The following is a 20,575-nucleotide window of genomic DNA, read 5'->3' as shown; positions in this document are numbered from 1 at the left end:
CATGGGGGTGGAAACATCATGCTATGGGGCTGTTTTTCTGCCAAGGGGACAGGACGACTGATCCGTGTTAAGGACAGAATGAATGGGGCCATGTATCGTGAGATTTTGAGCCAAAACCTCCTTCCATCAGTGAGAACTTTGAAGATGAAACGAGGCTGGGTCTTCCAACATGACAATGATCCAAAACACACCGCCCGGGCAACAAAGGAGTGGCTCCGTAAGAAGCATTTGAAAGTCCTGGAGTGGCCTAGCCAGTCTCCAGACCTCAACCCCATAGAAAATCTGTGGCGGGAGTTGAAAGTCCGTGTTGCTCGGCGACAGCCCCAAAACATCACTGCTCTCGAGAAGATCTGCATGGAGGAATGGGCCAAAATACCAGCTACTGTGTGTGCAAACCTGGTAAAGACCTATAGTAAACGTTTGACCTCTGTTATTGCCAACAAAGGTTATGTTACAAAGTATTGAGTTGTATTTTTGTTATTGACCAAATACTTATTTTCCACCCTGATTTACCAATAAATTCTTTACAAATCCTACCATGTGGATTCATGGATTTTTTTTTTCACATTCTGTCTCTCACAGTTGAAGTGTACCTCTGGTGCAAATTACTGACCTCTGTCATCATTTTAGGTGGGGGAACTTGCACGATCGGTGGCTGACTAAATACTTTTTTGCCCCACTGTATGTATCATCTGCCTAGCAGTGAAAATGTATGCTATCCTATGCACTGAAGGACATGTCCTGGTTCTCAAAGTGTTGCTAGAAGTCTGGGCACAATTTTTCTAACTAGTACAATAAGGGTAGGGTACAATAACCTCAGTTTTATCTGCAATTAGAAGGAGAGAAATTAGAGGTTATCCAAGTCTTTATGTCTTCAAGATATTTCTTGGATTTAACTGAGTGAGGTCTATCATATGGCTTTGTGGAGATACCAGGATATCATCTGTATTACAATGAAAATGTAAGCTCTCCCTTCTAATAATACTGCCTAAGGGAAACCTCTGAAGTATCTGCTTGCAGGACCCACTGCAAACAGATACTTGTTGGGCTACAAGTAGCCCAACTCCTGGAGTTGAAAAACTGGGGGGGGGGGGGGGGGATATGAAAAACCATTTCTGTTTTGGGGGTTGTCTCATTCTTGCCATTCTAGTGCAAATGTTGTTCATTTTCAAAGCATCTGGGAACCCCCTGCTACTTAACTGACTACATCAATATTTCAGAAATTTAACTGACTTGAATACTATGATGAGCTGTGTATTCCTTTTTCAAAGAAAATCTTATTTGTCTTAGTTTTTATAAAATCTACTTCGCAGTGAAGTATAAGTTACTTTTCATGTATATTAAATATTCATCAAACTTTTTGTGTGTGTGTTTCTTTTTTCTATTTTTTGGTAGAAATTAAATACTCCACCAATCTTGAAGGCCCCAAAAGAAAGGAAGCCCAGCAAGAAGGAAGGAGGCACCCAAGGGAAGGCATCTAGTCTGCCAGCGATCCTCTACAGGTAAACACACAATAGCTTTGAGTCATGATGGAGCGAGAAAGGCAAAGGTTAATGAAATGGGTAAAATGTTAGGACGAGGATTGTTTTTTATCCGTCATCTTCAGTGCTTTGAAATAGGAGAATTTATCTGAATCTGATACATTTAGCTCAAATAAGTATTTGATACTTGTTCTTGTCATTCTGCCTATGGGCACCGCAGTCATTTTTTATTTTTATTTTTTTTGTTCAGTCTTAAAGCTTTAATTCAAGGAGTTAAGAAAAGCATTGCATTAATTGGTTTGGAATTGGAGCCATTTTCACTCCTTAGCCATAAAAGGCTAATGAGGTATTGTTGTCACCCTGCCAAGTAGGTGAGCAGGCGGGCAGTGTGGACACCCAAGTTTGCCTCATTCTTGAGTTATCGCATTCACAATCTATAATTTTAAAATTAATATCTACTACTAAAGATTTTGTGTGAGTTTGGATTTCAGCGACCTCGACTTTATGATTAAGATGAGAGGTCAGGTTTTCTGAAAATATTGTGATTGTGATAACTCCAGAAGGAAGTTACCTAGAATTTTCAAACTTGTACCATAGGTACAACTGCTAGGAGACTGAGGGGTAAAACTGGCGGCTGCCATTTTTATTTATTCTCAGTCCATATTTTTTTAGAGGCTAAAAACGCAACAGTTGTCTGACAAGCAATTTCATGGTCAGATGAGATCTGTTCCTTGATTATCCACTGACTGATTATGCAAGAAAAACATCTTAAGCCGCTTCGAAGTGTAAGTTGTTCATTTAGTAGCTGTTCCTTGAAAAACCCAGTTTCAGGTCTGAAGACATGTTAATGCAAGTGAAGACGGACATCATTCTGTTTTAAACCCAAAATCACATTTCTATAAAATACCAAAGATAACAGTCTGACAGACTTCTATAATATAAAACTTCACAGTGATTCCCAAAGAGCTTGAGCTGACAACATGGGATATCTCAGTGTGGATGAAGTGTGCTCATGCAATATTTGAGGAAATTGGAGTAGTGCATGTGGAAGTGATGGGTCTAAAAGCTACCTGTAGCTGATAAACAACGTCTGTGAAAGTCTTTTAAGAAATGGGAAACAAAAACCTGACATAGGACCCGACAGAAGCATCTGGCCCTTCAGCTGATCCATCAGCTGTTTACTGAAGCCTAATAAGAAAAGGTCTCACTTGATGGGTGTCTGTCAAGAAGCCCTTCTTAAGGAAGGGAAATGGGGAAATGAGGTTATACTTAAATAGCATAACTGGACTGAAAATCCGTGGCAACTGGTGTTAAGGAGTGATGAATCAAATTGTTTTCAATATGTACAGAGGAGATCAAAAGCGCGATACATCAGTGAGTATCATCTGTAAAACACGGAGGCTCTTTCCCTCTTTCCTGTTGGAATTCATTATACAGTTAGAGAAATTTTGTTATAAAACAAAAATAAAACAAAAAGCAACAACCTTTTCTCATGCTCATTATTTCTCATACTCACTGAAACCTGATGTATTTCTGCAGCTGCGGAATTTGTAAAAAAAACCAGGACCAACATCTGCTTGTACTGTGTGACACATGCAAGCTCTACTACCACCTGGGCTGCCTGGAGCCACCACTAACACGAATGCCCAAGAAGACCAAGAACAGCTATTGGTAAGTTGGGTTTAAGTGGACCCTGAGGCTCTCCCCTAAACACCATGAAAAGTGATCTAATTTGAGCAGCTGACAGCATCCGTTGTTGTGAGTCATATGAGATAAAACTGGCACAAAACAGTCATTAGTGAAAGTCACACATTAACCCCATTTCTCATTTCCTTAAGTGCAATTCAGTTCATTCAATTTTATTTATATAGCACACAACAACAGCTGCCTCAAGCGGCTTTATATTAAAAAGAAGAGTAAAGATCCTACAATAATTCAGAGAAAGCAGAGAGAACCACAATCATATGACCCCCCATGAACAAGCAGTTTGGCCACAGTGGGAAGGTAAAAACTCCCTTTTAACAGGGAGAAACCTCCAGCAGAACCAGGCTCAGGGAGGGGCGGCCATCTGCAGCGACTGGTTGGAGGTGAGGGGAAGACGACAGGACAAAGACAAGCTGTGGAAGAGAGCCGGAGATTTATAATAACCAGAAGCGGCAAATTTACTGAGACTCTTTACTTAAGCAAAAGTACAAAAATCTGTGTTAAAAAATACTAAACTTTTTTTACTCAGTTAAAAGTGAAAAAGTAAATGGTCTGAAAGTAAAAAAGTAAAAAGTAGCTCATTGAATGACAATTCTACCTATTCTGTTTTTATGCAAAAGTAATTAAATCTTCTGCAGTATTCATATTTTCGTATTTAATTTTTGAATTAATACTAGTACATTAGAATACAAATGTTATTCAAATCCACATTCTAATTTTAATGTACTCATAATGTACTCAGCTTCATTCTATTATGTAGAAAACAATGAGTAAAATAATTTTAAAAAATAGCTATTTTCTGTTGCCTACGTTGTAGAGTGTTAGTTTGTCTCCACATCTGAACAGTCAGGGGTTAAAATGACATTCAGCAGGTGGGAAACTCTAACATCGGTTGTAATGGCTCAGCTTGGAGAAAAGAAGCACCACTCGCAATAATTTTTAATGTGAGCGGGGCAGATTCTTACTGTACAGGCAGATGACCTGCTGCTCTTTTTTGATTTACGCAAATGAATTCAACAAGATGTAAGCAGATGTTTCAGAGCTGTCTCGGCTGATTTCCATTTCCTACACTAACAGGGAACTGTATATTGTGTTTATGCTAGACCAGGGGTAGGCAACCTTTTTGATGACGAGTGCCATCTAAAATTTCCTCAGAAGTCAATGTGCCATATAATTGCATTAGCAATAAATTTAATAACGCTCTATATTAACAGTTGCTGTGCTGAGTGGACAGCTCCTGAAGGGTCGGAATGTGGAAATTTGAGCATTGCTTGAAAAAACTTACAGCTAGCAACGTCCCTCTCACCAGACTAAGTGATTTTTAGCCAATTACAAGTTGAATCTGGTAGTTGGGCTTGTTAGCTAAGATACCATCATTAAGAAGCGGCACAACTAATGTGTCTATGTGAGCTAATTTGCGATGTGCACCGCATTGTCTGTTTGTAAACACAATCAACTAATCGTTACATTAAAGACTGAAGATTTAGGTGTATGATTAAAAAAGAAAAAAATTAATTCAATTAAATGAGTCAAGTCGTTTTCAATTTCCTTAGGCAATGCTCTGAGTGTGACCAAGCCAGCAGCGATGAAGCTGATATTGCCATGGAGACGTTACCAGATGGCACCAAGAGGTCCAGGAGGCAGATCAAAGGACCGATCAAATTCATCCCACAGGAGATGTCACCAGAGCCCAAGAAACATCAAGTAAGAGGCACTGTGTGTACTGACACACTGGAACCAGCTCATATTAGCTAAAATGTGCAAAAGGTTTGCATGCTCTATTGTTCCTCCACTCTAATTACAGTGTATCTCATGTTGTCACTGGCTAACTGACACATTCATATTGATTACAAATAATTAACTTGCGTTCCCAATAGAGCTGGGCGATAGAACGATAACGATATGTATCGCGATATAACTTTTACTCGATAGAGAAATTAAGCTATCGCGATAGACTTCACCGCTCTTGTCCTCTTAAAAAAAAAAAAAAAAAAAAGGTCAGCCAATCCAAATTCAGTAGCGCAGAGCCGAACCAATCACAGCCGCAGCGTCACGTCGCGTGACTTGTTATGTACAGCACAAGTGCCAAGCCGCACATGTGTTTGTTTGGGAAGCAGCCAGCGGGTAGTGGAGCCAGCGCGTAATGGAGGAAATGAGTGTGCCGACTAGAAAAATCAACCGAGCGTGACCGAAGAGAAAACAGATGATGGTTCCAACGCCGGAGAGATTGTCGAACGGAAGAGCCATAGAAGTTCCGTAGGGTGAAGGTATTTCTGCTATTTCAAGTCTGGCAAAAAACAGAGTAGCGTGCACTGTAAATTGTGCCGAAAGCAAGTCTGGAAATACAATAAACTGGTGCATGCGTCACACTGTGCGCCACGTTATTGTTTCAGTGAAATGAATTTCTACAATACTGTTACTGTTAATTCTACTCTCTGCAGTGTTTACTGTCCCTCCACACATACGACTCGGTTCTGCTTCTATGCCCCAGCTTTGTTTACTTTTTCCCACCGAGGCTTCTAGACTTCTGATTGGCCAACATTTCTGCACGGTTAGGAATCTAGCGCCACCTGCTGCTTTGGCATGTTCATAGCAGCGTTTTCCTTCATTTCTGCCTTTATGTGTGGACGAGATTATTTTTTAAAACGAAAACGGAAAATCTCCGTTTTCAAAAATACCCGTGTACGTGTGGACGTAGCCTCAGTCTCTGACTGGAAGCGCTGATTCGTCATTCGGCTTTTGTCAGACTAAAGTAACTGTTAAAACTGTTTGAAAAGCTCAGCTATACAACAAGGAGAGATTGAGAATTTCCTTTTAGTTCTCAGTTTATTTGATATTGACAAAAGTTAGTCAGTTTTGTCTGTTCTTCTGTAAAACAAACTAAGATTTATTTTTAGAATTAATATTTTGTTTCTAAGTGGAATTGACAATTTAGTCTGTTTCGTTTGTTCTATTTTGAAACTTAAACGCTTTAGCGGCTGCCTTTTGTGTAGTTTGCAATATTTGCCTTTATTTATCTGAAAAAGTCTCATGTTCCTTAAGTACATCTACCCTGTTGAACTTATTATGGGAAATAAATATTTAAATAAAAACAAGCTGCTGATTATTTCACATTTTACTTGTGAGCAACGGCACATTTAAATCTTACAAATATAGTTATTTGGCTTATATCGTGATAGATATCATTATCGCCTGAAATGAAAAAAACATATCGTGATATGAAAAAATCTCATATCGCCCAGCTCTAGTTCCCATTAGTTCCCTCTTCTTCTAAGGTTATCAGTACGTTGCACACGGTGATCTCACGCATGCAATATAAACAGTGTTACTGCATACAAAAAACACACAGGTTCTCCTGGTGGAACTCAAAATAATAAAAGAGAAGAAAATGAACTTGAATCAAAAAGTTGTTCCTTTTTGATTCACTGTGTTTGATGAGAAACAAGAGTAGGAAGGTACAAACCCAGTTTGAACAGACTAAACAGATGGGCTCCATAGAGACATGTTTTAAAAGCAGTAGGTCTGTGCTGTTACTCATTAAAATCCTCAGTCTCAGTAATTCTGATCTCTAGCAAAGATAACATTGTTTATGTGTATAGGTTTTGTGGTTATAAATAGGAATTTAAAAACCAGCATGTCGGCTCAGAAGTACAGTGAGTAATCCAAAGAAACAGAATGTTAAACACTTTTGACTATGTTGCTCAGTTCATTTATTGTTTTTTTTTTTAAGCTAAAAGATGGCATATTTATTGACTTTCTGCAACCCGTCACTTGGTCTACTTTTTTTTTTTAAGGTTTCATCTTTCTGGTTCCAGATGGTGTTGATGCTAAAGTAAAAAGTTAAGCCCCTTGTGATTAAAGCTGGACACTAGTCTGTACATTTCTAATCAAATAGAAATATCAGATTAGATATGACCACATTTGGCACAGTTATTATCAGTGTACATATTTATTTATATATGTATATGTATGTATATACATATGATGTTGGTTTTTTTTTTGTTTTGTGTGTGTGTGTGTGCGTGCGTGCGTGCGTGCGTGCGTGCGTGCGTGCGTGCGTGCGTGCTTTGTATCCAGGCCTCTAAGGCAAACGTATTTTTGCCCACATGGTGATAGTTTTTTTGTTGTTGTTTTTTTCCCTTTTACTTCTATTTTCCAAATTAAACAGTCAAACAACAGGTAACATGCACAGAAAAGGAAGAAACGAGATTTTGGGATAAAATCAACGAAATCATATACAGTATTCCCTGTCTGCAAAAAAAAAAAAAAGATAATTAAAAAAATTGTGTGATCATCAAGGTTTTGCAGTCTGCTTCACTAGCTAACTATATATAACTACAGCGGTCCCTCGTTATCACGGTAGTTATGTTCTAACAATAACTTAACATATAACATACATGTAACAATAACATAATTGCATAGTACAGTTTTATCTGGTCTGTGTCAGACTTTTCATAACCAAACCATTTCCATGCTACAGAGGTAGCCCCTCGTTTTTTGACTGCCATATGGAAAAGATATATATAAATCTTATAAAGTTTGTATCTGTCTTGTGTGAAACTTGTATGAAAAGCATACAAGAGTGAAAAAAAGATATGATCCCTAGAAAAAGTATATAAATGAAACTAGTATGTTTTGAAAACTTACTAAAACAATATATGAAAGTGGCCACTTTCATGACTAAATCATATAAGCCTTATATGGTTCACTCCTCTCTTCTTCCTGCTTCTAGAAGATGTGAAAGTGTGTGAAAACTCTCTCTTTTTTTTTTTAAGTTTTTTGATAGCTATCTTTAAAAAAAAAAAAAAGAAACTGCATTTATTATCACAGACCTCAAAATGAACACAAATAGCATAATCCAAAACCTTGCAGCCAACAAATGAGGTTCCCAGTTTTAAGTGAGAAAAGAGAAAAAAATAAAAAACAAAGCTTGGAGGCAGATTCAGAAGCATCAGTATTTATGGTTAAAACAAGAAGAGAAGAATATGGCTATTCCTAAAATGTCATTCTACTATAATGTTCAAACAAAATCAGAGTGACAGTATGGGAATCCAAATAAAAGTTAGGGGTCATAGTCAAATTAGAGAATGGAAAAGATGCAAATGCAAAGTTTTTACCCCTGAGATTTAGCCTAATAAGATTCGCGTGTATCACCTTTGGCACAAGGGCCCAGTGTGCTCACTCTATTCCCAGGTCACACTCTTGGTTCAGCTTAGTGTTTTCAAGCCAGTTCCAACTTCATCAGATTTTTTTTATAAAAGCGACAGTGGAGGTGCCTTCTGCACCCTCTGGAATACCATCAATTCTAATAATATTACATCAGTAGCATCCTTCAAGGTAAGACGCTTCGTTCATGTCCTCATCTATTTCTCCAGTGCATTTCTCAGTTGTTCCGATGATGCACAGTTTCTTGTATTTTTCCAGTTTAACTCTGCTGTTAGTTCAGTTCAAAAGAGCGACATCCCTGATGTCATGGCTTCCTTCACCGCTTCTCGAATTGTTAGTAATTGTTTTTTCTCTAGTCAATATGTGATCTAGAGGTTCTCACTTGGAATTCAAGAAAATTTTTCATTGGGTTCTTCCAGCTGAGTCAGTAACACAGAGTGGTGAGAAGAGCCTGAAGTCTATCTATGAAATGGGAGTATGTTAGAACTAGAAATGGCACGATATGACTTTTTTTATGTCCGATACCGATATCATAAATTTGGATATCGGCCGATACCGATATGAATCCGATATAGTGTTTTTTAATCAATAAAAATGTTTTTTTTAAATATCTTGCTGCATTTTGTATAAGTTCATACTCAAGTTTAAAAACAACAACAACAAAAAAAACAAAACACTAAAGCTATTCTGTTATACCTTTATGCAAAACATACACTGCACCCAAAATATTTCATAGTTCAGCAAAACTGATCAATCTAATAAACTTAAACCTGCTCCATCCTCCCTATTCTGGTACAGTGGGGCAAAAAAGTATTTAGTCAGCCACCGATTGTGCAAGTTCCCCCACTTAAAATGATGACAGAGGTCAGTAATTTGCACCAGAGGTACACTTCAACTGTGAGAGACAGAATGTGAAAAAAAAATCCATGAATTCACATGGTAGGATTTGTAAAGAATTTATTCGTAAATTAGGGTGGAAAATAAGTATTTGGTCACCTCAAACAAGGAAAATCTCTGGCTCTCACAGACCTGTAACGTCTTCTGTAAGAAGCTTTTCTGTCCCCCACTCGTTACCTGTATGAATGGCACCTGTTTGAACTCATCATCTGTATAAAAGACACCTGTCCACAGCCTCAAACAGTCAGACTCCAAACTCCGCCATGGCCAAGACCAAAGAGCTTTCGAAGGACACCAGGAAAAGTATTGTAGACCTGCACCAGACTGGGAAGAGTGAATCTACAATAGGCAAGCAGCTTGGTGTGAAAAAATCAACTGTGGGAGCAATCATCAGAAAATGGAAGACATACAAGACCACTGATAATCTCCCTCGATCTGGGGCTCCACGCAAGATCTCATCCCGTGGGGTCAAAATGATCATGAGAACGGTGAGCAAAGATCCCAGAACCACACGGGGGGACCTGGTGAATGACCTGCAGAGAGCTGGGACCAAAGTAACAAAGGTCACCATCAGTAACACACTACAACGGCAGGGAATCAAATCCCGCAGTGCCAGACGTGTTCCGCTGCTGAAGCCAGTGCATGTCCAGGCCTGTCTGAAGTTTGCCAGAGAGCACATGGATGATACAGCAGAGGATTGGGAGAATGTCATGTGGTCAGATGAAACCAAAGTAGAACTTTTTGGTATAAACTCAACTCGTCGTGTTTGGAGGAAGAAGAATACTGAGTTGCATCCCAAGAACACCATACCTACTGTGAAGCATGGGGGTGGAAACATCATGCTATGGGGCTGTTTTTCTGCCAAGGGGACAGGACGACTGATCCGTGTTAAGGACAGAATGAATGGGGCCATGTATCGTGAGATTTTGAGCCAAAACCTCCTTCCATCAGTGAGAACTTTGAAGATGAAACGAGGCTGGGTCTTCCAACATGACAATGATCCAAAACACACCGCCCGGGCAACAAAGGAGTGGCTCTGTAAGAAGCATTTGAAAGTCCTGGAGTGGCCTAGCCAGTCTCCAGACCTCAACCCCATAGAAAATCTGTGGCGGGAGTTGAAAGTCCGTGTTGCTCGGCGACAGCCCCAAAACATCACTGCTCTCGAGAAGATCTGCATGGAGGAATGGGCCAAAATACCAGCTACTGTGTGTGCAAACCTGGTAAAGACCTATAGTAAACGTTTGACCTCTGTTATTGCCAACAAAGGTTATGTTACAAAGTATTGAGTTGTATTTTTGTTATTGACCAAATACTTATTTTCCACCCTGATTTACGAATAAATTTTTTACAAATCCTACCATGTGGATTCATGGATTTTTTTTCCACATTCTGTCTCTCACAGTTGAAGTGTACCTCTGGTGCAAATTACTGACCTCTGTCATCATTTTAGGTGGGGGAACTTGCACAATCGGTGGCTGACTAAATACTTTTTTGCCCCACTGTATTTTAAAGAGTAAGCAACCTAACTAATAGGGTTGCAAACTGCCAGCAAAAAAAAAAAAAAAAAAAAAAAAAATAGGGAACCACCCTCCACCTCATGATGCTTAATCGACGTAATCAACTTTAATTTGATGCAGTGTGGGAAAAAAATGCACAGAAATCAATTATTTTTCAAGAAATAATAAATAGATTCAACATCTTTCTTCAACAGAATTGCAGACTGCACAGATGGAAATAGTACTATAGCTTACTAGGGTATATTAGACTTAATAGTTACTATATACAGTAATGGACTTTTATACATCTTACATCAGATTAAAACTTTGGGTGTAAAATTCAGATAATTATTTATTAAAAGCTCGACATTTTAACTGAGAATATGAAAGAAAAGTATGTCTTTGTGCCCCCTTTTCACTGTTCAATCCTTATCGGCCCCCCTGGCTAAACTTTGCTAGACAGTTACCAGCCGTCAGCTACGTAGAAAAAGATCCTGGTGTAGAAAGTAATATTAAATAAATTCTAACAACTAGAGCTGGGCGATAGAACGATAACGATATGTATTGCGAAATAACTTTTTCTCGATTGAAAAATTAAACTATTGCGATAGACCTCACCGCTCTTGTCCTCTTTAAAAAAAAAAAAAAAAAAAAAAAAAAAGAACAGCCAATCCAAATTAAGTAGCGCAGAGCCGCACCAATCACAGCCGCAGCGTCACGTCACGTGACTTGTTACGTACAGCACAAGTGCCATGCTGTATTTGTTTGGGAAGCAGTCAACCGCCATTCCACCCGGGGAATGGAGGAAATGAGTGTGCCGACTAGAAAAATCAACCGAGAGCGTTACCGAAGAGAAAACAGATGATGGTTCCAATGCCGGAGAGATTGTCGAACGGAAGAGCCATAGAAGTTTCGTAGTGTGAAGGTATTTCGGCTATTTCAAGTCTGACAAAAAAACAGAGTAGCGCGCACTGTAAATTGTGCCGAAAGCAAGTCTGGAAATACAGTAAAGCGGTGCAGCTTAATCTCTGACTGGAAGCGCTAATTCATCATTCGGCTTTTGTCAGAATAAAGTAACTGTTAAAACTGTTTGAAAAGCTCAGCTATACAACAAGGAGAGATTGAGAATTTCCTTTTAGTTCTCAGTTTATTTGATATTGACAAAAGTTAGTCAATTTTGTCTGTTCTTCTGTAAAACAAACTAAGATTTATTTTTAGAATTAATATTTTGTTTCTAAGTGGAATTGACAATTTAGTCTGTTTTGTTTGTTCTGTTTTGAAACTTAAACGCTTTAGCGGCTGCCTTTTGTGTAGTTTGCAATATTTGCCTTTATTTATCTGAAAAAGTCTCATGTTCCTTAAGTACATCTACCCTGTTGAACTTATTATGGGAAATGAATATTTAAATCAAAACAAGCTGCTGATTATTTCACATTTTACTTGTGAGCAACGGCACATTTAAATCTTACAAATATAGTTATTTAGCTTATATCATGGTATATATCGTTATCACCTGAAATGAAAAAAACATATCGTGATATGAAAAAATCTTATATCACCCAGATCTACTAACAACAGATTATCAAGCTTAAACGTGCTGCTGTTGTTCAGCCGCTGGTTTCCTCTTTCTGGGACGAAGTGGGCGATAAACAAACAAGAGAGACGGACTCGCGACAGAAAAGCCGATCAGCTGATCATTAATCAGTTTCACGATTGAAGTAGCAACAGGAGAGGGAGGGAGAGAGAAGAAGCAGTCGCGCCATATATTGGTTGTTAAACCTAACGCGGGAATGCTTTACAAACATTCAGAGATGAACTTACACACTTGCTTTACTTCTCTCTTGGATAACTTTCTCGGAGATGAAATGCTGTTTGGTAGCGAGGCTACAAATACTCAACCAGACCGCTGACAGGTCTCGCACGCCACAGACGCTCTATCACTTGATGCATACTGCTCCGACGTGCTACGGTTATGAGCAGAGTTACGCCATGTCGCAAGTTTTGTGAGGTGCTTTTTTGATATTTAATGGATCGGATTACATTTTTTATTTCTCTCCGATATCCGATCCATTAATTTAGGTCAGTATCGGACCGATACGTAATATCGGATCGGTCCATCCCTAGTTAGAACACAGTGCCAGTTTGGCCCCAGACATGTGCCGAGAACACTGCTGGAGATCTTCAGGATTAAGCTGCTTTCTGATTTTCCTTGCAGCCCCAGCCACTTAGGCATTTCAGTGCAGTATTTATCTTCAAATTCAAGGTGAGCAGTGGCAGCTGCTGAAAGCCCCCTGCTTTGCATTTTTAATGCTTTTATGAAGGCAGAGAGCACTGGCACTTCTCTAAAGCCATGTCTCAATTTATCAGGACTGGCAAATTGACTTCCTGCTGGCCTTAATCGCTCAAGTGTGTGTGTGTCTGTGTTTGTATACACAGACATTTTCCTTTGGCAATAGGCTTAACACCGCTAAATGACACGTAACTACGAGTCTTGCAGCTTGTAACTACGAGTCTTGCAGCTTGTAACTACGAGTCTTGCAGCTTGTAACTACGAGTCTTGCAGCTTGTAACTACGAGTCTTGCAGCTTGTAGTTAGTAATGTGTACTGGAGGAAAATCTTTTAAAGTCAGCCAATGAGACCCCCTTTTTTTTTTTTTTTTTTTTTAATGCTGCATAGCTACGTATGTTTGATCACTGAAGACCATGTGAAGTTCTCACACTGAGTTTCATGCAGGAGCAATTCACAACCACAATCTGCCTATACATGGGAATAATATAGGACTTACCCCAAATAAATTCCAAATTATTTCATCCTGTTTATTTTAGTTTAGAAGATCCTAAAACTCAATCCAGTACTGCTTATGAACTATTATGTAATAACAAGCAACCGTTTTGGGGTTTTTTTTAAAGCAGAAGCTTTCATCATTGAAACATATAAAAAACTGAAAGTGACAGAAAAAATAGCTGTACCTATAAATAAAGGCACTTAAGACACTTTATAAAGGCACTTTAGATTGCAGGATTCCAACTGTGCCCAGCTTCCAGTAGAGTGCATGTGACTTTGACACAATCTCCTTTCCAAACAAAAACAAAATAAACAATGAAAGGAGAAAAAAAGTGAATTTTGCCACGACCTAAAGACCTAAATGTCACCTTTGTGGCCTCTACGAAGCTGGCTGTTGTCAACAGGGTTGTAACATGGGGTATTTTACCAATGAGGGACTTCATTAAAATGAATTAACTATGATTAATCACAGTGAATATCAGTTTCACTATCCGCACCCTACCCTGATTGCTGTCAAAACTCTTGAACTGAGAAGTAATTCAAGTGTAACCTGTCTGATAAAATTAAACAAGCGCAAGAACTGATGAGAAACAAAATCATTGACATTTGCGATTTTGGAAATGGTTACAAAGTCCTTTCTAAGGCTTTGGGACTCCAGGGAAACCAAGGTAAGAGCCCTTATCCACAAAAATGGAGAAAACTGTGGCGAACTTTCAAACTTTCTATAAAATGATTCTAATAACACATTGGGTCGTGACCTCCTGGATAAGGTATCAGAATCCAGAACAATATCTCCAGGCCTCACTTGTCTCAGTTAAGGTTAGTGTTCTTGATTCAGCAATGAGACGCACACTGGGAAAAAATATCCGAGGGAGAGTTCCATAGCTGGCCAAAATGAACACAAGGCAAAACACATTTTGATGATACACAAGACTTTTGGGGAAATATTCTGCAGACTGGTGGGACAAAACCCTTGAATGTGCCTGAATGAAAACAATTCTGCCAAAAATTGTGGGCCAAAGTTCCTCCACATCAATGTGAAAGACTCATTGCCGTTTATCACAAGTGCTTGACCCTTGCTGCCAGGCGTGGTACAACCATCTCTTAGGTTTAGGGGGCAGTTGATTTTTCATATAGGACCACGAAGGTTTGGCTAGCTTTTTCTCTTAATAAATGAAATCATTATTGAAAACCTGGATTTTGTATTTACGCAGATTATTTTTGTCTAATGCTGAAATTGGTTTAATGTTTTGAAGCATGTAACTTTGACAAATATAAACTACCAGTCAAAAGTTTTAGAACACCCCAATTTTTCCAGTTATTTATTACAGTTCATGTCGTTCAAGTCCAATGAATAGTTTGAAATGGTACAAAGGTACAAATGTTTGTTTGTTTGTTGGTTTTAAAGGTAAGGTTAACCAAAAGTGAAAAATAACAGAATTATACAAAAAGGCCTTTTTCAGGGAACACAACATAGATTAACAATTTAAAGCTGTTCCTCAGCAATAGAGGTTGATCAAGCCTTGAAAACTACAGTATTGTACTGCAGAGGAGTAGTGTGTTGCTACAAAAATGGTGAGAAAAAGGCAATTAACAATGAAAGAGAGACAGACCATCATAACATGTAGGTGTTTCCTACAGAGAAATTGCAAAGAACATCAAGGTGCCTGTAAGTACAGTTTTCTTCACCATCAAAAGTCTCTCAGAAACAAACTAACAGGAAAAGGTCTGACAGACCCAAAGCCACAACTAAATCAGAGGACAAGTTTCTGAGAGTTAACAGCTTGCGTGATAAGCTGCTCACAGGACAACAGCTTCAAGCACAGCTTAATAGTGGTCGTAGTAAGCAAGACTCGGTTTCAACTGCGAAGAGAAGAATTCCAGCTGCAGGTTTGACAGGACGAGTTGCAGCAAGAAAGCCATTGCTAAGACATCATAATAAGACAAATAGGCTTGCCTGGGCCATGAAACACTGCCAATGGAAGACTGGAAGGAGGTTTTATGGACTGATGAATCAAAATTTTGGTTCAAATCTTCGGTTCATCACACATTTGTAAAGACAAAGTATTCACCACATTCCTGCTTTGTTGGTAGTGGCTCCTGAGAAGCAATTCTACAACCAATCTGTTTGATCAACACTAGTTAATCTGTGACACCGGTTAATACAAAATAACAGTCATGCTGCCTCTTTCCTTTACATTTTTGCTTATTTGGTGAAGGGGACCCCTTCCTTGGTGATAAATGATCCTTCATATCATGCGTCGAAGGTGCAGACACAAATTAATATTTTCTCACAAAACTTTAGTTTTGTGAGAAAATATTAATTTGTTGGAAGGCCTAATTACAAACCAATCAGTGTATATTTATAATTACAAAGTATAACTTAAAGAACAGTCAGTTGTTCTTTAAGTTAGAAATAGAACACTGAAGCCTTTGTAATGACGCCTTCACCTAAATTTTACCTGAGTTACGGAATAAGGTGGACAAATGAAAAAAGGTGGCAAATTGAAATTAGCGTGTCTTCTCATGCTCTGTTAATTTTTCTAATCCTGTGCAATAATTCATGCTTCTTAAAGATGCACTGATGTACTTAATTAAAGATTGATTTTGCCTGGGACGTATGAACTGCCCACATTTTTAATTTCCTCACCTGAGCAGAGCCTGAGAGTAGCTATGCTATGTGGCTGAACCTTTTTCAGCTGATCCAGCTACACTCTGTTCTCCCTGGGTTTATAGATTACTTTAACTGGCACTACTTTAATACAAAAATTATTAAATAATGTCAAGCCTTTTATTTGGTGCTTCACTCACAGGAGAAAAGGAACTATGAAGGAGCCAATTGGCAGCAATCTTGCAGTTAACATTCTTAATGATAAGTGCTCCATCTGGCAAGTTGTGCTGAGCCAAAGGCGACAGATGGGATTGTTTTCACAATCTGTTTAAATATGTTGTCAATTTTTCTTCCCCTTTTAAACTCTCTCCAGCAGCTCAGACATTTGCTTGAAATAAGGTGTTTTCTGTTTTCTCACACTCGTATTCAACTTATGGTATCCTTTTTTCTGTGAGAAGAATGGACACCAGAAAGGTTTATTTCTATGCTTGTCCACTTTGTGGCATCCACGGGTATTTCATCCGTAGTCGCTTGAAGTCATGGAATATCATTCGCTTTTTTTGCTTTCTAGTCACCATCTTTGGTTTCTGGTCATTGCTTCCAATGTAGCTTAAGGGTTTACCAACAGTGCTGTGAATGAAGTTGCGAAATAAAAGCATTTAATTCATCTACTTGGCTGGCTCACAGTCTAAACCTTATCATTTTTTTTTAGTAACACCCCCTCTGAATGAAGTTTTTTCCTTCTAAGTTAATTGAATTAGCCCCCAAGAAGAAACTGTATGAAAATGTTTCTATGTGAAAGTAGAATACTTTTCATTTTATGTAGAAGAAATATATATATATGTGTGTGTGTGTGTGTGTGTGTGTGTGTGTGTGTGTGTGTATATATATATACATAGAGGCAGATTGATATTTTTTTCCGTTTTTTTGCAGCGCTTCTAATGTAATACGTGCATAGAGAGCCAAATGAAATGATTAATGAACCCAGATTAATCCTTTTTCCAAAACATCTTTCTTTAACAAACTTTGAACATTAATACCAATTTCTCGTCGTAGCAGACATTAAAAAAACAAGATTAAACACAACATAAATATAACAAAGTGCATAACTTAATAAAATTATTACGATATGACCAAATATCTTACGAAGGTAAAAGCATATCTGAAATCCTAACCAATGCATTTAAATTAAATGAAAATAATTTGAAATGCCATGATTTAGTCATAATATAATATATATACTTAAATAAGATATTTCAAAAATGCTATATATTTAAAGTTCCAGTCCATGACTTGTTGAAAAAAGTAACAGCATGTGTCTCCTTTTTGGCACATTTGACACTGACCCAATGTAAAATTTAAAAGAGGAGAAACAATAATGACATAAAGTTTCCATGTGCCAGGAATTTTATCTCTTAACAAAATGATGTTAATCATTATATCATCCATACTTATGCATCTCCTTACTGTTATGTGTTTATGGTCACTGTTATAATACAGCGTGGACTGTGAATAGATACCCAGTTTGTTTGATAAAGACAAGGGAAGATACTGATACAAACAACTGTTCATCTATTATTGTGTCAGATTGTGTTTGTCTATGACTATAATTATAATTAACTATAATTGAAGACTCACCTGTTCTCAGCTGCATTTGAATAAAGCACCAAATCCACACTTTAAGCTTAAATTTCAAAACTTACATTTAACTACTGATTTTATCTACTGTTCTGATTTTATCTGTTTTGATTTTATATACTGTTGTTTGTTTGTTTGTTTGTTAATTAGTTAGTTAGTTTATTTGCTTGTTTTATTCAATTTTAAATCATGCTTTTTATTTGTTCTTGTTTCTAATCTCTCTGTAAAGCACTTTGAATCACCTTGTTGTTGAATTGTGCTATACAAATAAACTTGCCTTGCCTTGCCTTGCCTAGATAATGATCAGACCCCGTACTGTCAACTGCTGCAACAAAAAACAAAACCTACAGCAACTGGTACACAAAAATTAGAAAATGCACAGATACATAAATCAACAGTCTTCTTGTGTGTGTGTGTGTGTGTGTGTGTGTGTGTGTGTGTGTGTGTGTGTGTGTGTGTGTGTGTGTGTGTGTGTGTGTGTGTGTGTGTGTGTGGGTCTGAGCGAAACTGAGTGTCTGTGTATGTGACTTTGTCACGAAGTGTATTTGATAATAAGGGTGGGAAGCCGCAATGACAGCCCCCAGGAGCCGAAGGCAGATAGAGATAGATCGAGGAGATCAACCCATCCGCAGGCCCCATGAGTACCGAAGACCTGAGGCTACACATTTTGTCGACAACTGCGAGTCTGTCCGAGCAGGAGGTAGACCTCAGATGGGGTGCCCATTGCCAAAAGGGCGAGAGGCAGCCAACCCCGCTAGAGGCTCGTCACCCTAGCAACCAAGAATTGCCCAGGACTTGGCAGAGTCCCGAGCCCCCTACCCCCACCACTCTCCCACGCAGAAGAGGTCCAAGAAACCCAAGACCACCACTCCTGAGAGAGTGGGTCAACGACCACAGCAGAACATCCACCCACGCTCCCTGGAACCAACAAGACCTGTACCTGGGCAGCAATGCTCACCTGGAAGCAGTAGGGAAGGATTACCCCACCCTCCATGACCACGTCCCCACAGGGGCCAAAGCTCAGAACCGAACCAGGACCCAGCCAGATCAGTCCACAAACCACCAAGGGTGTAGGAAGACACGTGTTTGTCATTTCAGTACTCTTCCATAGATTTCATTTCAAGACTCTTTGAGTTCCTTGTCTTCATGTTATACAATGTCTCTTCTTCAAGCTACCTTTGGCAGCCCCTCCCTGTTCCTTCAAGGACACAATCTAAGGCAAATGAAATGAACCAAGAATGCCACATTGCTTGAAAGCCTTTTATAAAGCAACCAACACCTGGATTACTAAAATTAATTTCTTCTCTGATCTGGATTTCAGCAGAGAAAAATCAAGCTATAAGGTGTCAGACAAGGCTTTGACCCACCCAGAAATAAAACTGTCTTAATTTCTTCTTAAAATTATATTGTATTGTTTTGTATTTTGTATGGCATTACCATTTCAACCATTTACAACCGCTCGGATTTTTAATTTATCTTTTTAAATAGAGAACCAGAGGGCAGAAGAGGAAGAGAGTTCCAGTCTGTGAGGAGCGAGAAGATAAAATTGAGGTTTGTTGCTTTATTTCTCTACAGAAAAAAAGGTATTGTTCTAAACAACATGTTCTTGAGAAATTCAGTTAAGCTCTTCTACCTGCCCATGTTTGCTTCTTTGTCGCATTCTGTCATTCCAGGGTTTTTTTTTGTTTTTTGTCTTTTCTTACTCATATTTGCCAGTATTGTTCCTCTATTGAAATTAAAAAATAGTTAATTGTTTCTTCAAGAAGAATCCTACTGTTTAAAGGAACTGACTTTCCTCACAGTACAGATTTCAATACATACTTTAAGAATGTAAGAGGAAGAATGCAAATGTTTTTAAGCTTTTTTTTCCCTCTCCTTTGCCAAGTTTGTGATTGCGAGACTGACAGAAAAGGTCAAGCTGGGCTAATAAGACCAAAGCTGTTTACCCCTTAGCTTAAAACACTGGTGAGGTATTGTTGTCATCCTGCCGGGCAGGCAGTGGGCAGGTGAACACCTAATTTGTAAATGCATTAACTTCAAATAGATATCACAGGTATATCTATGACAATGTTGGATGAGTTTGAGGTCAGAGGTCAGAGAATCTTGTGACTGTGATAACTCAAGAAGGAAGTCAACTAGAATTTTGAGATTGATACTATAGGTGCATCTGCAAAGAAAGTCCAAAAAGAAGTCTTGGACAAATCTCAGTCACTTTGACCTCAAAGTCAGAGGTCAAGTGTTATGAAAATCTTGTGAACAAGGCAAATGTGTGTCTACTAGGAGACTGAGGGGTAGATCGGTGTATCTGTATTCTTATACACAAGATTGTACAGTGCACAACTTGATGTGTTGGTGTTTATTTTTAGAATTTGTTGTGCTCATGACAGAGTTGTAGAAACTTTTGTACATACACAGTTCAGTTGATTTTAATGAACACGTTAGACAGCCCTGATTCTGATAATCACTGTTTAATAGCAATTGCCATTGTGCTATGTGCAAAAATGAATTCAACTATTTTGGTTTTGGGATGCTCATGGATGATTCCAAGTTCTGAATGTTGTCTCAGGTACGTAATAAACTCAGAGCAAATATTCCTATAGGCTGATGGACTCATTTCACGAAAACGTCATTACTACTGGCATGTTGCTTTAATCTGATCTGTCATGTTTCCTAATCGTGGTACAGACTTTATAGTAAAGTTGCATTTTATAGGAACTAATGTTGAAAAAACAATTCATTAAGTTTTTTGTGAATTTTCTGAGGTTTAGGTATGCCTTAAACAAGTAAAGATGCGAAA

The 20,575-nt window shown here is 38.5% G+C and overlaps 1 protein-coding gene across 7 annotated transcripts in view; it reads left to right on the top strand.

The window, feature by feature from the left end:
* The window catches only part of phf14 (PHD finger protein 14), a 141,233-nt gene that overhangs the window by 55,012 nt on the left and 65,646 nt on the right, over positions 1-20,575 (top strand). For 6 of the 7 annotated variants that reach the window (XR_013904431.1, XM_026156303.2, XM_026156305.2 and 3 more), the window contains exons 12-15: positions 1,396-1,502; positions 3,021-3,152; positions 4,739-4,889; positions 19,267-19,329. Coding sequence is in view for 6 of the 7 variants with exons in the window: in XM_026156303.2 (XP_026012088.1) it covers positions 1,396-1,502; positions 3,021-3,152; positions 4,739-4,889; positions 19,267-19,329 (453 nt within the window). In the remaining variant the exon portion in view is untranslated. The remainder of the gene's footprint in view (positions 1-1,395; positions 1,503-3,020; positions 3,153-4,738; positions 4,890-19,266; positions 19,330-20,575) is intronic. The other variant, XM_026156304.2, reaches the window with a different exon arrangement.

Source organism: Astatotilapia calliptera, chromosome 22 (assembly GCF_964374335.1).
Source record: "Astatotilapia calliptera chromosome 22, fAstCal68.1, whole genome shotgun sequence".
Classification (NCBI taxonomy): domain Eukaryota; kingdom Metazoa; phylum Chordata; class Actinopteri; order Cichliformes; family Cichlidae; genus Astatotilapia; species Astatotilapia calliptera.
Note: the sequence above shows the minus strand (reverse complement) of the source record. Positions and strands in the feature narration are given on the sequence as shown.